This window comes from Malaclemys terrapin, chromosome 2, assembly GCF_027887155.1.
Source record: "Malaclemys terrapin pileata isolate rMalTer1 chromosome 2, rMalTer1.hap1, whole genome shotgun sequence".
Taxonomy (NCBI): domain Eukaryota; kingdom Metazoa; phylum Chordata; order Testudines; family Emydidae; genus Malaclemys; species Malaclemys terrapin.
Window position 1 is genome coordinate 284,354,590 of NC_071506.1, and position 14,027 is coordinate 284,368,616.

At 43.9% G+C, this 14,027-nt stretch overlaps 1 protein-coding gene across 9 annotated transcripts in view; it reads right to left on the reverse strand.

Annotated features, from left to right (window-relative positions):
• MAP4 (microtubule associated protein 4) overlaps nucleotides 1–14,027 on the reverse strand; it is a 258,149-nt gene that overhangs the window by 94,940 nt on the left and 149,182 nt on the right. For all 9 annotated transcript variants that reach the window (XM_054016829.1, XM_054016827.1, XM_054016833.1 and 6 more), the window contains one exon: nucleotides 3,052–3,183. In XM_054016829.1, the coding sequence (XP_053872804.1) occupies nucleotides 3,052–3,183 (132 nt within the window). The remainder of the gene's footprint in view (nucleotides 1–3,051; nucleotides 3,184–14,027) is intronic.

Here is a 14,027-nt window from a genome sequence, read left to right on the forward strand (position 1 = left end):
CGGCTTGAAGCCCTACTACAGGAGGAACCCAGGGAGGCGACTGACCCGGAGGCCCGCAGGGAACCTAGGGACTCATGGGAGACCTCAACGCTCAAGCTGGTAGGAAGCGATCTGGGGGGGATGACTGGTACCTTGCCCCCAGCAAGCCTCAGTGTGTTTCGGTCGGACCCCCCCCTTCCACCACCCCCTCCGCTGAGCCAGGGGCAAGGTCCTATGCCGCAGTTAGGCTGGGGTGGGAGAGTCTTCGGCCACCAGGCTGTGCTGCCCCGCAACCCGGGGTGACCCTAGAGACTCTGGCCACTAGGCCACATTGCCCTGCAGCCAGGGCCAACTCTATGGACTCTGGCCACTAGGCCGTATTGTCCGGTAACCAGAGGCACAAACCCTCACACGGAAACACAGCTTTTTCCATTGGTTTCCTGTTATATATAAAATGGGATACTTGATCTAGTTATGATCGTAGCCAGTGATAAATAAGTTTATTGAATGCAATTACATATTAATCCTTCACGGTCAGTCTTGCAGACAAGTATTAAAGTGCAGTTCTGGGTTAACTATTGGGTGACATTGCATTTTTCAGAATTTCAAGTCCTTGTTTGGACTTGATGGAGCATCTCATCATGCACCTATATACAGAAAATGAAATACAATCCAGGACATTTTGGTGTGCCGAGGGAGAGAGCATAACCCAATATTGGAGTTATTGGTGCTATATAAACAATAGATGAGGTTTAGGGAATAGTAAATTGACAGGGAGGCAGGCAGGCAGGCAAGTAGTGAGGAAGGAAAGACAGACAAGCTTTAAGAACTTCAACAAGTGAAGCAAATTATAAAAGGTAGAAATTTGATCCCAAGAACAAGCCTTCGGCTTTATGGTCCATTTTTGTCCAAACTGCTAGGAAAGTAACAAATAAGATATTGCCCTTCCAAGAGTTCCCAGTTAAACATTTAACAAAAATATGGACAACAATAGCACCTGCTGGCACCCCTTGATGAGGAACATACAGTAAATGTCACTTCAGCTTGGTTCATGAAATGCTCTCTAGTCTCCATGAGCAGAGGCAGAACACAGTGCATCCAATTCTAATCTTTTTACCTGTTGTCTAAATAGTAAAAATCCCATCTGAACTAAAATCTAGCAATGGGATCCAAGGCTGGAAGAAATCTGACAGTTTTGAACAAAAGGTTTGACTTTAGCAATGCTTTTGATACGGTCTCCCACAGTATTCTTGCCAGCAAGTTAAAGAAGTATGGGCTGGATGAATGGACTATAAGGTGGATAGAAAGCTGGCTAGATCATCGGGCTCAACGGGTAGTGATCAATGGCTCCAAGTCTAGCTGGCAGCCGGTTTCAAGCGGAGTGCCCCAAGGGTCAGTCCTGGGGCCGGTTTTGTTCAATATCTTCATTAATGATCTGGAGGACGGCGTGGACTGCACTCTCAGCAAGTTTGCAGATGACACTAAACTGGGAGGAGTGGTAGATACGCTGGAGGGTAGGGACAGGATACAGAGGGACCTAGACAAATTAGAGGATTGGGCCAAAAGAAACCTGATGAGGTTCAACAAGGACAAGTGCAGAGTCCTGCACTTAGGATGGAAGAATCCCATGCACTGTTACAGACTAGGGACCGAATGGCTAGGAAACAGTTCTGCAGAAAAGGACGTAGGGGTTACAGTGGACGAGAAGCTGGATATGAGTCAACAGTGTGCCCTTGTTGCCAAGAAGGCTAACGTCATTTTGGGCTGTATAAGTAGGGGCATTGCCAGCAGATCGAGGGACGTGATCATTCCCCTCTATTCGACATTGGTGAGGCCACATCCGGAGTACTGTCTCCAGTTTTGGTCCCCACACTACAAGAAGGATGTGGAAAAATTGGGAAGAGTCCAGTGGAGGGCAACAAAAATGATTAGGGGGCTGGAGCACATGACTTATGAGGAGAGGCTGAGAGAACTGGGATTGTTTAGTCTGCAGAAGAGAAGAACGAGGGGGGATTTGATAGCTGCTTTCAACTACCTGAAAGGGGGTTCCAAAGAGGATGGATCTAGACTGTTCTCAGTGGTACCTGATGACAGAACAAGGAGTAATGGTCTCAAGTTGCAGTTGGGGAGGTTTAGGTTGGATATTAGGAAAAACTTTTTCCACTAGGAGGGTGGTGAAGCACTGGAATGGGTTACCTAGGGAGGTGGTGAAATCTCCTTCCTTAGAGGTTTTTAAGGTCCGGCTTGACAAAGCCCTGGCTGGAATGATTTAGTTGGGAATTGGTCCTGCTTTGAACAGGGGGTTGGACTAGATGACCTCCTGAGGTCCCTTCCAACCCTGATATTCTATGATTCTATGCTTTTCTTTTAAATTATATATATATATATATATATACAGTGTCTACAATAAGGACAGGCGTGTTTTGATGATAATCATTACTGTTAATATGGAGTGAATATAACGCAGACTCTAGCTAATTAGTTGAAAAAGATACCATGAGACTACTAGTTAAAAAAGATACCAAGACTGTCATTATTATGACTACAGATATGAGTTTCCTCAAACAAAGTGCTCTAAAGGAGCAGATTTATGTCAGTCCAAGATCACTGGCAGATGTGAGCTATATGCTTCAATCTCTGTCACAGTGCTTCAAAAATACATGGAGGTGAGTTGAAGTACAGTTCATTTTCACAGATCTTGAACAAAAAGACCAATCTTACTACAATCTTAACAAAAAGACTAAAAATGACTCAATTTAAATTGGCTCACACAGCAGCATCCCATTTCCACAGAGCTCATTAGGGCACAAGGGTACAATTACCAGATAACCTATTCTGCTGTTTTATTTTTTTAGACTGTGTCCTGTGCCACATTAGAACACCAGGTTGACAGTCTATATAACTCACTGGGGTGTTAAGGTCTTTGGAACTATGGGCAATGCATTTAGGAAAAAATGTGTGTGGGGGATAGAAAAAACAACCTTAAGTGAGGTGGTGAGATTCCAGGATTCTGTTGGCTAGGGTGCAGCCCTAAGGTTATTTTAACAACGGTGTAGGTTAATACAGCCTTACCTGTCCCCTCCATGGGTCTGAATATTGACTGTGGTTCAAAGCAAAGGTCTCTCTCGTCCATCGCCCAGGTCTCATTGCGATCCAGAAACTCTTTGTAGGACATTTTTTCACCCGTGATCTCTCTTGGGAATACTGAAATGTGAAGAAAAAGCAGCAACACTTACCAGTAAGTCACTAAGCTGAATTACTTCTGTATATATGGTTTATGTTACGCTGAGTGGCAGAACTCTTGCTAAGACTGACAGCACGCATGATTTTTCAGTGAAATCAGACCCATCAATGTGCCGCAGTTCTACAATTTTAATGAAGTTTCTAAAGAGAAATGGAGGAAGGAATGGGATTTGAAGAAGCTTGATAAAAATCAAGAATGGAGTATTTATAAACCACAAGGTGTTCAGATGCCTTTAAATGCTGAGAAATTAGTGCCAGCAGCACACCCTACCCTTTAGGGTGTACTTTCACCAGAAAATTACATCAAGTTAGAACATAACTTGGAGGAGCCAGGTGAACAAAGATATCCCTTATTTGTGATTCATTTTTTTCTGGGAAAGAGTAGTTCATAGGAGCCTGGCAACACTGCTGACCTCCCAGGCACAGCTGCACACTCCTAAATATTTATCTAGCAAAACATAAAAGAAAGCGCTTAAGCCTCATTTTCATGGTCACTTGTCCCTGCCGGGGCTGTGTGTGCATCTCCAGTAACTACTACTGTATAAACTGAACTGAACTGTCTAATCCCTTCAGAAAGAAAAACAAAAGCAGCAGAGACCCATCAGTAAGAGCTGGGACAGAGGAAAACACTGGGGTCTGAATGAACTCAAACTCTGAGTCAAATAGAGCCTACTGGGCTCCTGCAAGGGTTCACTTACACCAAACGTTACAACTACCATAGGCCCAAAGTCAGAATCCCAGTGTTGCCAACATGTGATTTTATTGCAAGCATGTGTGGCAGATTTGGAGAAATTTTGGTGGTGTCCAGAACCCGCCCCTCCCGAACTCCCCCCCCCCCCAAACTCTGCACCCCACCTGCCTAAGGCTCTGGGAGGGAGTTTGGGTGGGGGAGGGGGTCTGGGGTGCAGGCTCTGGGTGGGAGTTTGGGCATGGGATGGGGTGCAGGCTCTGGGTGGGAGTTTGGGGGGAGGAGGGGGTGTGTGGAAGGGGGAGGGGTGCATGCTCTGGGAGTGAGTTTGGGGTTAGGAGGGGGTGCAGGGGTGAGGGCTGTGGGGCTGAGGATGAGGGGTTCATGATGCAGGAGGGGGCTCAGGGCTGGGGCAGAGGATTAGGGTGCGGGGGGATGAGGGCTGGGGATGAGGGGTTTCGGGCGTTGGAGAAGCTTAGGGCTAGGGCGGAAGGGCCGGGTAAGGGCAGCCTGCCCTGCCGTTAGTGGATGGGGGCACTAGGACCCTGGGGCAGCAGACAGCAGTTGATGCCGGCGTAGAAATGTGCTATACCGGCAGCACAAGCAGGCACAGGAGAGGTGCGCGCTGCTTTTTTTCAGGCAAGGACGCAGCAGGGCAGGGGGGGAGACGCGCAGGGGGAGGGGTGGCCAAGGGAGAGACCCAGCTCCAAATACTGGTGGAGCAGGGCCCCCAGCCCTGAATATTCCTGGAGCCCGGGCACCCCAAAAGAATATAACTCACCACCTATGACTGCAAGTCTCTCAATATTTGGTTGTTTTGCGAAAACCCAAACACCGCAGTTATTTGAATCATCTGGTCTAGTCTGGCAATTCCATGTTCCTATGAGATCTCAGAAAACTCAGCGTTTCACAACTGTCCATAAAGATTCCCTCTATTCTGCTCCAACCCACAATTTACCTGAAAACCTTATAAACCATCTGGGGTTTGTCAGGCATGTATGGGAATCAACAGAGAACGTGTAGGATGATGCATTGGGGAAAGGCGTCATTGAGCAGGAATGGCCGGCTTTAGGCCAATTCCACCAATTCCCCCGAATCGGGCCCCGCGCCTAAGAGGGCCCCGCACCCAGTGGCAGGGCCGCCCAGAGTGGGGGGCAAGTGGCAGAGAATCCCTTCCCTGGCTAGAGGCGCCTTTTTAATTTTTACTCACCCAGCGGTGCTCCAGGACTTTGGTGGCAGGTCCTTCAGTGCCGCCAAAGACCCGGAGCGAGTGAAGGAACCGCCACCAAAGTCTAGGAGCGCCGCCTGGTGAGTACAAGCCCCACGTGGGTTTTTTTTACGGGTTTTTTTTTTTTTTTAGTCATCCCTGTGGGGGCCCTGTCAAAACTGTTCGAATCGGGCCCCACACTTCCTAAAGCCGGCCCGGCTGACTGATGAGGCTGAACAAGACAGAATGGGAGTCTTGAAGAGCTCAGCGGAAGACAGGAGAGATTCAAGGGGATCTGCATAAGGCTTTATTAAAAGCTCATAGTTACCTAAAGATGCCTATTGGCATATCGGTGCCAGTTAATTACATGCAGTTAATAATACAAGTATATTGCCAAATCCTAGAGGTACCTTTGAGGGCCAGAAAATGGGAATTTAAAATTTATACACCTATTAAAGTGTTTTTATAAAAATGCACAATACATATACAAGTGCATACATCACCTCTGTATGGTAATACACATGCACCAAGACAGAAAAAAATGTGTTTAGAAAAGGAGGACTTTACAATGTTCAATTTCTGACTACCATTGATGGAGGACTCCTAGCTAGCACAATGGGATCCTACAGATGCTACTAGCATCCTAAACCAGTTCCTGGTTTGGCAAGAGTATGCTGGGTTTTCTGTTGGTGTCTCTTAGCTATTATACCGCTAAATGACTGAATTTGATATGGTTCACTTCAGCAAGGAGGGTGTAACAAGCTTCCCAGGCCAGGTTTTAAGCTAGCACTGTTTCCTGTATGCAGAGGATAAAGGTGTGAATGTGTGTACTGGGGCGGAATGTGGAGGGAACAAAACTGCTGTGTGCGTGGAGGGGGTGGGGGGATCAATGCAGACAATGTTTGACGATAAACTGGTGTCAGACTAGATGATACGCAGGCAAACTGACAATTTAACAGAAATATTTTACCAAAACAGACAATGATAATTAAGGTTTGCAAAGTGCTATTATAAATGTGAAGAGACACCATTATTCACAATTATTTGCAGGGTAGAGTAGCAAGGGATTTATTTAACATCTACTATAAGCTCCTATTTAAGCTATAAGCTCCTCCGGACAGGAACATAGCAGTCTTTTGTCTGCCTATAGAGCATCGCATGAAATAATAGGAAGAGGTAAATGTTTACGCCAATGTGAGGAAACAGACTGAGAAAAATCAGGGGAATTTGACAGGAATTTCCCTTATGGAAATTTCCCCTGATCCAAAAGTCTCATTGACCCCAATGGGCTTTGAGTGGGCTCTAAATGCTTTAGAAAAAACTTTTAGTTCTAGAGCTAGAATAAAAACACACATTTATAAGTTGTTGGTACCTATTGTACCAGAAGAGAAACCAGAACTTTATGGCATTAGTAGGTAAGCAGGAGGAAATAACTTTTAAATTATTATTTTAAGATGTATTTGTAAGTGGAAGAGTGATTACATCTGTGCCTTTAAATAAAGGGAGGGGGAATTTCCCTGGAATGTAGGGCATGCTGGGAATGGAGAGAAAGCAGGAAAACAAGACAGTGGCTAGAGAGCAGGACAAGAAGAATTATGCTTAGAGCTGCTAAATATAACAAAACTCCTATAATGCTGTGGATACATTTTGATTTTTATCTGCATTTATAAAGCATTTGTTGTAGCAAAAACACTAGAGACTGGGCAATGGAGATCCAGACGCTGCTGCTGTGGGCTAGGACAGCCAAACCAACAGAAAACAAAGCTTTGTTTGCTTTACATAACAAGTACCTAGCTCTTATATAGGGCTTTACATCAACAGCTCAAATCAGTTCAGAAGCAAGTATCATTACCATCATTTTACAAATGGGGAAGCTGAGGCAGAGGGGCAAAGTGCCTTGTCCGAGGTCACCCAGCAAGGTCAGTGGCAGAGTCAGGGATGGAACTCAGGTCTTCTAAGTCTCAATCCAGTGCTCTATCCACTAGGAAACCCTGCCTCCCCTACACAGAGCTGTTTTATATAAGCTGTGCTAAACTACGATTGCCACTGGGATTTAACTTATAATGTGAGTGGACCAAGAATGAAGACAGAATTTTATATTACATATATTCTGTTCCTTACCAATGTTGACAACTTTTTAAAAAGAGACTTCCAGTTCACCCTTTTAAAAACTATCGCTATTCTAGGCCAATATTTTGTATATTAAAATGGACTGAGTTATAGTTGAGGACTAAAAAAATTTAGATTCCTCAAGCTCATTTGATTCATTTCAATGCACAATACTTGGCCATCCAGACAAATTTAACAGGTGATGGTATTGTTCCATTGAGCATGGAATAAAAATGGCCTTAGAAAGGAATTCTGAAGACTGAGGAAAAAAGTGAGGCAGCTCTTCATTTTGAGTCACAGTCCTCTCCCATCCCACCCCCACTACCCCAAAAAATAAATCCTACATACAGCCAGTATTTCAGAGTAAATAAAACCACCCAAGTGTCTGTTAAAATCACAGGAGGCCACACTCAAGGAAAGTGCCTGCTTTTCAATTTGACAAAAGTTATTCACCAGAATCTACCAGCAAGGGACAACATACCTAACTTCAAAAGAGGTGCAGGTCAATATCAAATTTGTAGCAAACCTACGAACTAATAAAGTGTGCTAACAAGAGTTAAAAACCCTTATGTAACTTGATCAGGGATATCATTACACTGTCTGAAATTACAACGGAAAGTACCAGACTGGTGGGAAAATGCCACCTATAACATATTCACAAACAAGCTGCTTCTGAAGTCAGAAACATGGATCCTACGCAAGCAGCACTTTCCCTGAGCTGAGCCTGCTGTATGTCCCAATGATTGCAAATGTTTACTAAGGCTACAGACAGCACTGATTTGTTTGTTTTTATCTGTTCTGCAGAGATCAGCATGGCAAAGTAAACCAACTGAAAAGTTAATCCATATAAAATAAAGAAGAACAGGAGTACTTGTGGCACCTTAGAGACTAACAAATTTATTAGAGCATAAGCTTTCGTGGACTACAGCCCACTTCTTCGGATGCATCCGAAGAAGTGGGCTGTAGTCCACGAAAGCTTATGCTCTAATAAATTTGTTAGTCTCTAAGGTGCCACAAGTACTCCTGTTCTTCTTTTTGCGGATACAGACTAACACGGCTGTTACTCTGAAACTTGTCATATAAAATAGCACTTCTGGCACCCTACAGCATGGAGGCTTCCAATGTAAAAAGCCTGCTGTGCTCAAAGGTTCATGTAAAGAATGGTACCCACTATGCTATATGGTACCACACAGCGAACTTTCAGCAAGGAGTGCTTTTTGAGTAGAGGATTACCATAATAAGAAGTCTACTCCCTCGAGAAGAGCTTAATCTGGCTAGGTCACTGATCAGACATTTAACTCTAGGTTAAATATCTTCACTATCAATGAGTTTATAGGAATGAGCTGCACCTGCCAGCACCAAATCAAGCCTGAGGGTAAAAGAGGGGCTTAAAAGCTTTGTCTTCTAGAGTTGCCAACTAATTGATCAAAATCATTTCAGTGGTTCTGTCCTTTCAACGGATACAAAGTTTGTCTGGCTCAAGTTACACTGGTCTACAATTTTTGAGAAGTCGTCTGCTTCAGAGATAAAATGTGCTATTTATTATGTATTTTGATGTGCTGAATTCAAATATTACAATTAAAACAACTGATTGGCTACTATTTCTAAGATATTTAAGTTTTTACATTTTATGTCTATGTATATTGTGTAGACAGTAGAGTTTTAATCATAAATTGTAAACCTAGGTCTTTTCATGTGTTTATGGTTGCTTTACATGATAATATTTCACCTGTCCTGTTTATGTAACACTTTAAAAATCAGCAAAAGGGTTATATAAATAAAATTTATTATGAAACAAAAGGCAAAAAACTATTATGTACATAGTTGAGTCCTATTCAGTGTCTACTCGGCGCTTCTTGGCTTGTCTCTTGTATTCATTAAATGGAGCATCTCTTGTCACTGTCCAGCAATAGTCTGCAAGCATTGATGGGCTCCATTTGCTCTGAGAGAGTTTCTCCATTGTTGCAATGTCCTGGTGAAATCGCTCGCCGTGCTCGTCGCTCACTGCTCCGCAGTTCGGTAGAAAAAAATCTAGATGAGAGTGCAAAAAATGTATCTTTAGTGACATGTTGCAACCAAGGCTTTTGTATGCCTTGAGGAGGTTTTCCACCAACAACCTGTAGTTGTCTGCCTTGTTGTTTCCAAGAAAATGTATTGCCACTAACTGGAAGGCTTTCCATGCCGTCTTTTCCGTGCCACAGAGTGCATGGTCAAATGCATCATCTTGAAGAAGTTCACGAATCTGAGGACCAACAAAGACACCTTCCTTTATCTTAGCTTCACTTAACTGTGGAAAATTTCCACAGAGGTACTTGAAAGCTGCTTGTGTTTTGTCAATGGCCTTGACAAAGTTCTTCATCAGACCCAGCTTGATGTGTAAGGGTGGTAACAAAATCTTCCTTGATTCAATAAGTGGTGGATGCTGAACACTTTTCCTCCCAGGCTCCAATGACTGTCGGAGTGGCCAATCTTTCTTGATGTAGTGGGAATCTCTTGCACGACTATCCCATTCGCAGAGAAAACAGCAGTACTTTGTGTATCCAGTCTGCAGACCAAGCAAGAGAGCAACAACCTTCAAATTGCCACAAAGCTGCCACTGATGTTGGTCATAGTTTACGCACCTCAAAAGTTGTTTCATGTTGTCATAGGTTTCCTTCATATGGACTGCATGACCAACTGGAATTGATGGCAAAACACTGCCATTATGCAGTAAAACAGCTTTAAGACTCGTCTTCGATGAATCAATGAACAGTCTCCACTCATCTGGATCATGAACGATGTTGAGGGCTGCCATCACACCATCGATGTTGTTGCAGGCTACAAGATCACCTTCCATGAAGAAGAATGGGACAAGATCCTATTGACGGTCATGGAACATGGAAACCCTAACATCACCTGCCAGGAGATTCCACTGCTGTAGTCTGGAGCCCAACAGCTCTGCCTTACTCTTGGGTAGTTCCAAATCCCTGACAAGGTCATTCAGTTCCCCTTGTGTTATGAGGTGTGGTTCAGAGGAGGAGGATGGGAGAAAATGTGGGTCCTGTGATATTGATGGTTCAGGACTAGAAGTTTCATCCTCTTCCTCGTCTGACTCAAGTGAGAATGATTCTGGTGCATCAGGAACCGGCAGTCCTTCTCTGTGGGGTACTGGGCGTATAGCTGATGGAATGTTTGGATAATGCACAGTCCACTTTTTCTTCTTTGACACACCTTTCCCAACTGGAGGCACCATGCAGAAGTAACAATTGCTGGTATGATCTCTTGGCTCTCTCCAAATCATTGGCGCTGCAAAAGGCATAGATTTCCTTTTCCTATTCAACCACTGGCGAAGATTTGTTGCACAAGTGTTGCAGCATATGTGTGGGGCCCACCTCTTGTCCTGATCTCCAATTTTGCAGCCAAAATAAAGGTGATAGTCTTTCTTAACTATAGTGGTTATACTGCGCTTTTGTGATGCAAAAGTCACTTCACCACAAACATAGCAGAAGTTATCTGCACTGTTCACACAAGTACGAGGCATCTCTGCTCACTTTGGCTGAACAGAAATGTGTCCCTTTGCAAAATCAAATACTGACAAATAAGAGAGCATGACACTGTATGATTTCTAGAGCTGATATAGGGCAATTTGTTCAGCAGAGTGATGTAAGCTTCGTTATGATTGCATCATCCATGACTTCTAGGAATAACATGATGCAATTCATATCATGTATGATGCAATACCAGCTTCAGATTGCATCATTCATTGTTTTGCCTAAAAAGCAAGTACTGTTCAAACCCAGTCATAGATTTATTCATAAATCCAGTCAAAGATGTATTTTAGTCATTTTTGGTTTAAATTGAGATCCCTTCCCTTTATAACTCACTTATCCTCCGCCATTCCCAAGTCAAGGGTCGTATATACTGACCCAATAGCATATCTTGAAAACTAGAGCCAATCAACAATTTTAAGCATCTTTTTCATTCTCAGTGACCCAGAATTAGTAAAGTTTGACTACATTTATTTCAGAAGCATTTTGCCTGTAGAGCAGTGTTATTTGCTAGAGCAATACCTTTACTCTCTTATCAAACTAATCCACTCCCTGGATTAAGTTCTTGCCAGTGTTAAAGGAAACAAAGGAATTCCCTCCATCTCTCTGGGGTGTTTTTAACTTTGGGGGGAAATGTAATTTAAAAGTGCTGTTAGATGGAAGGTGATTTGAAAACACATGGTTTAAAAGATCCTACACTAGTTTTTTTAGCTCTTAGAGCAGTCAACATTTTGGTTTTATGTCCAGAAGAGCGGCTGAGTGGTTCCCCACTGCACAGCTATACTTCAAAATGTTGCTTTGTAGATCTGCTAAACACTGGGACCTTAAGAACTTTGAATTTATCAACATGGGAACTAAAGTCCTTAAAAGCTCATATCTATAGTTGCCTGTATATAGAATCATAGAAGATTAGGGTTGGAAGAGACCTCGAGGTCATCTAGTCCAAGTCCCTGCTCAAAGCAGGATCAATCCCAACTAAATCATCCCAGCCAGGGCTTTGTCAAGCTGAGCTTTAAAAAACTCTAAGGATGGAGATTCCACCACCTCCCTAGTAACCCATTTCAGTGCTTCACCACCCTCTTAGTGAAATAGTGTTTCCTAATATCCAACCTAGACCTCCCCCACTGCAACTTGAGACCATTGCTTCTTGTTCTATCATCTGCCACCACTGAGAACAGCCAAGCACCATCCTCATTGGAACCCCCTTTCAGGTAGTTGAAGGCTGCTATCAAATCCCCCCTCACTCTTCTCTTCTGCAGACTAAATAACCCCAGTTCCCTCAGCCTCTCCTCGTAAGTCATGTGCCCCCGCCCCCTAATCATTTTAGTTGCCCTTCACTGGACTCTCTCCAATTTGTCCACATCCTTTCTGTAGTGGGGGGCCCAAACTGGATGCAATACTCCAGATGCAGCCTCACCAGTGCCCAATAGAGGGGAATAATCACTTCCCTCGATCTGCTGGCAGTGCTCCTACTAATTCAGACCAATATGCTGTTAGTCTTCTTGGCAACAAAGGCACACAGTTGACTCATATCCAGCTTCTCCTCCACTGTAATCCCCAGGTCCTTTTCAGCAGAACTGCCACTTAGTCGGTCCCCAGCCTGTAGCAGTGCATGCGATTCTTCCATCCTAAGTGCAGGACTCTGCACTTGTCCTCGTTGAACCTCCTCAGATTTCTTTTGGCCCAATCCTCCAATTTGTCTAGGTCACTCTGGACCCTATTCCTACCCTCCAGAGTATCTACCTCTCCCTCCAGCTTAGTGTCATCCGCGAACTTGCTGAGGGTGCAATTAATCCCATCATCCAGATCATTAATGAAGATGTTGAACAAAACTGGCCCCAGGACTGACCCCTGGAGCACTCTGCTTGATATCGGCTGCCAACTATTCTTAAAATTACTATTCTTAGTAATTTTCCTTGTTTTCTAGTCTTCTGCGTATTTCTGTAATGGGTCACATATGGCAAGCAGTGTCATCTAGTAGTCTGTAAAGAGAGTCAAACTCTGGGTTATCCCTTGATCCGACAAGGACTCATGTGACCTTTGGCAAATAATATACGGCCTGATCCTGTAAAATGTTAGGTGCAGAACATCGCCAACTCTCACTGAGTTCAAAGTGAGCTGAGGGCACTCAGCATCTTGCAGGATTATGTCCTCAACCTTTCAAGTGCTTCCGTTTCCACATCCGTAAAATAGGATAATATTGACCTACCTCTCTGGGATGTCATGAAGTTAAAAAATTTCAAGTGCTTTGAGATCCTTGTCTAAAAGCACAGAATGTTACAAGCCTCAGATACATGTTTATGATTTGCTTAATTCCCAAAACTGGGAGGGAAAAGGAGGAATGAAGTACTGGATGGCGAAAGATTAAACATATTCCACCTGACTTCATGCCCTTATACAAACTCCTACCTCTTCTGTAATAAAAGCTGAAAACTAAATGGTCCTAGGTGAATCAAGCTTACAGTCTTCTGCCAATACTTAATAGCCTTGGGGGATGAATGTTTATAGAGCAAAATCAGAGTTGTCAGTCTCTGCTCCAGAAGTACTTGTGGCACCTTAGTCTCTAAGGTGCCACAAGTACTCCTGTTTTTCTTTCTGCTCCAGAAGCAGCCCATGCCATGGAGACTGTGTCACCTTCCACCTACAGAGAATGTGGGTCCCTTCAGGTCTAGATTGAAGTCTTTAGTGGGGCAGCATGAGGTAATCTGCACTGCAGCTGCCAGGCTGCAATCCTACGTGGCTTAAGGATATACAGCCAGGAAGGAGTATTTATTATAATTGAAAGAAATTATTCCACGAGCAATTTGAAAGCACAATTGGCTTCTGTCACTTTTAATCCTGAAGATTTTTATGTCTAAGAATAAGCCTGCCAATCACACTGAAATAGCAGCTAGAAATTACATTTTCACTCACCTGACAAATTCACAGTTTACTATTACTATCCAGTGCCTATAGAAGGGAGGGGGTGTAGGAGTACTCGGCAGCACTCCCTACACAATCACCACATTGTGTTATAGCCCCTTTTCCCTACCCTTTGGCAGTCTTATCTATTATGCTTGTAAGATCTTTGAGACAGGCACTGTCTGCTACTCTGTATGGTGGCTAGCTAGCACTCTGGGGCCCTGGTTTGGGTTGGTTCCTATACACTACCACGATCTCTATAGTAAGATTCCAGGAACGTCACTGTGTGACACCTGAAGCCTAGAATGTCTGTTGAGTAATTGTGACGTTATGGAAGCAGCTACCCGTATGGCTGACCGCTCTTTTTGTTCAA